Consider the following 1,353-nt stretch of genomic DNA (forward strand, 5'->3'; position numbering starts at 1 on the left):
TTCCCTACAGGCCTGGCTGCAGCAGTATGGCTACCTGCCCCCTGGGGACCTGCGTACCCACACACAGCGCTCGCCTCAGTCACTCTCAGCTGCCATCGCTGCCATGCAGAGGTTCTACGGTCTGCGAGTGACAGGCAAGGCTGATGCAGACACCATGAAGTAAGTGCTAGACCCTGGCAGGAATTCTGCCCAGCACCCACCAACACAACACTGAATACCAGAGAGGCTGCCACCTGAATGCCTGATTCCACCCCCACACCTCATCCCCACAAGCTGATCCCGACCCTCTCCTGTTCATCCAGACCTCATGACCTTGTCTCTTCCCCACACTGACCCTGGGGCCGGATATTCCCCCTCTCCTCTGAAGACCTTTCTCTTTCATACGCTCTCCTGACCACAATCCTCACACCCCAGGGCCATGAGGCGCCCCCGCTGTGGTGTTCCAGACAAGTTTGGGGCTGAGATCAAGGCCAATGTTCGAAGGAAGCGCTATGCCATCCAGGGCCTCAAATGGCAGCATAACGAGATCACTTTCTGGTGAGTCCAACAGGCAAGTGGCCTTTCTCACATCAGGTCACCCTTCCCTATCAGTGGTGCTTAGAGACCCTGAGGCTCCCTTCCCTACTCACCCTTGTTCCTGAGAAGCATCCTCGGGGGTAGGGAGGAAAATGGCTCTCATCCTGGAGAGGGGTGCAGCCGGTTGAAGGTATATCCCAGGGCCAGAAAGCCCTCAGTTCTTGGGACAGAGGCATCGTAAGGCGGCGGGAAGAGCTGGGTCAGACAAAGGTGGCTGGACGGCTCAGTCAGACCTGGGAGAGTACAGGGAAGGAGTTCTGCTCCTTGTTGTCCTAACGCACTCCCATCCTCTCCCCACGTGGCTGGATCTCAGCATCCAGAACTACACCCCCAAGGTGGGGGAGTATGCCACATTCGAGGCCATCCGCAAGGCGTTCCGTGTGTGGGAGAGTGCCACGCCGCTGCACTTCCGAGAGGTACCCTATGCCTACATCCGTGAGGGCCATGAGAAGCAGGCCGACATCATGATCTTCTTTGCTGAGGGTTTCCACGGTGACAGCACGCCTTTCGATGGCGAGGGCGGTTTCCTGGCCCATGCCTACTTCCCAGGCCCCAACATTGGAGGGGACACCCACTTTGACTCTGCCGAGCCCTGGACTGTCCAGAATGAGGATCTGAATGGTGAGCGAGGTAGTCTGGGGACTCTTATCCCTGGAAGAGTCAAGAGTCATTTGTATGGGGGTTCTCCAGCTTCCTCCCCAAGCCTCAGACCCCCAAATCTCAGGGCTTTGGGGAACCACAAACATCTCCCGGTCCGACTTTCAATGAAAGCAGGAA

General features: G+C 57.4%; 1 protein-coding gene across 2 annotated transcripts in view; it reads left to right on the plus strand.

Moving 5' to 3' along the window:
* MMP14 (matrix metallopeptidase 14) overlaps positions 1–1,353 on the plus strand; it is a 9,867-nt gene that overhangs the window by 4,731 nt on the left and 3,783 nt on the right. For both annotated transcript variants that reach the window (XM_007449523.1, XM_007449524.1), the window contains exons 2-4: positions 11–159; positions 415–537; positions 890–1,197. In XM_007449523.1, coding sequence (XP_007449585.1) covers positions 11–159; positions 415–537; positions 890–1,197 — 580 coding nt within the window. The remainder of the gene's footprint in view (positions 1–10; positions 160–414; positions 538–889; positions 1,198–1,353) is intronic.

Source organism: Lipotes vexillifer, unplaced genomic scaffold (assembly GCF_000442215.2).
Source record: "Lipotes vexillifer unplaced genomic scaffold, Lipotes_vexillifer_v1.1 scaffold1093, whole genome shotgun sequence".
Classification (NCBI taxonomy): Eukaryota; Metazoa; Chordata; class Mammalia; order Artiodactyla; family Lipotidae; genus Lipotes; species Lipotes vexillifer.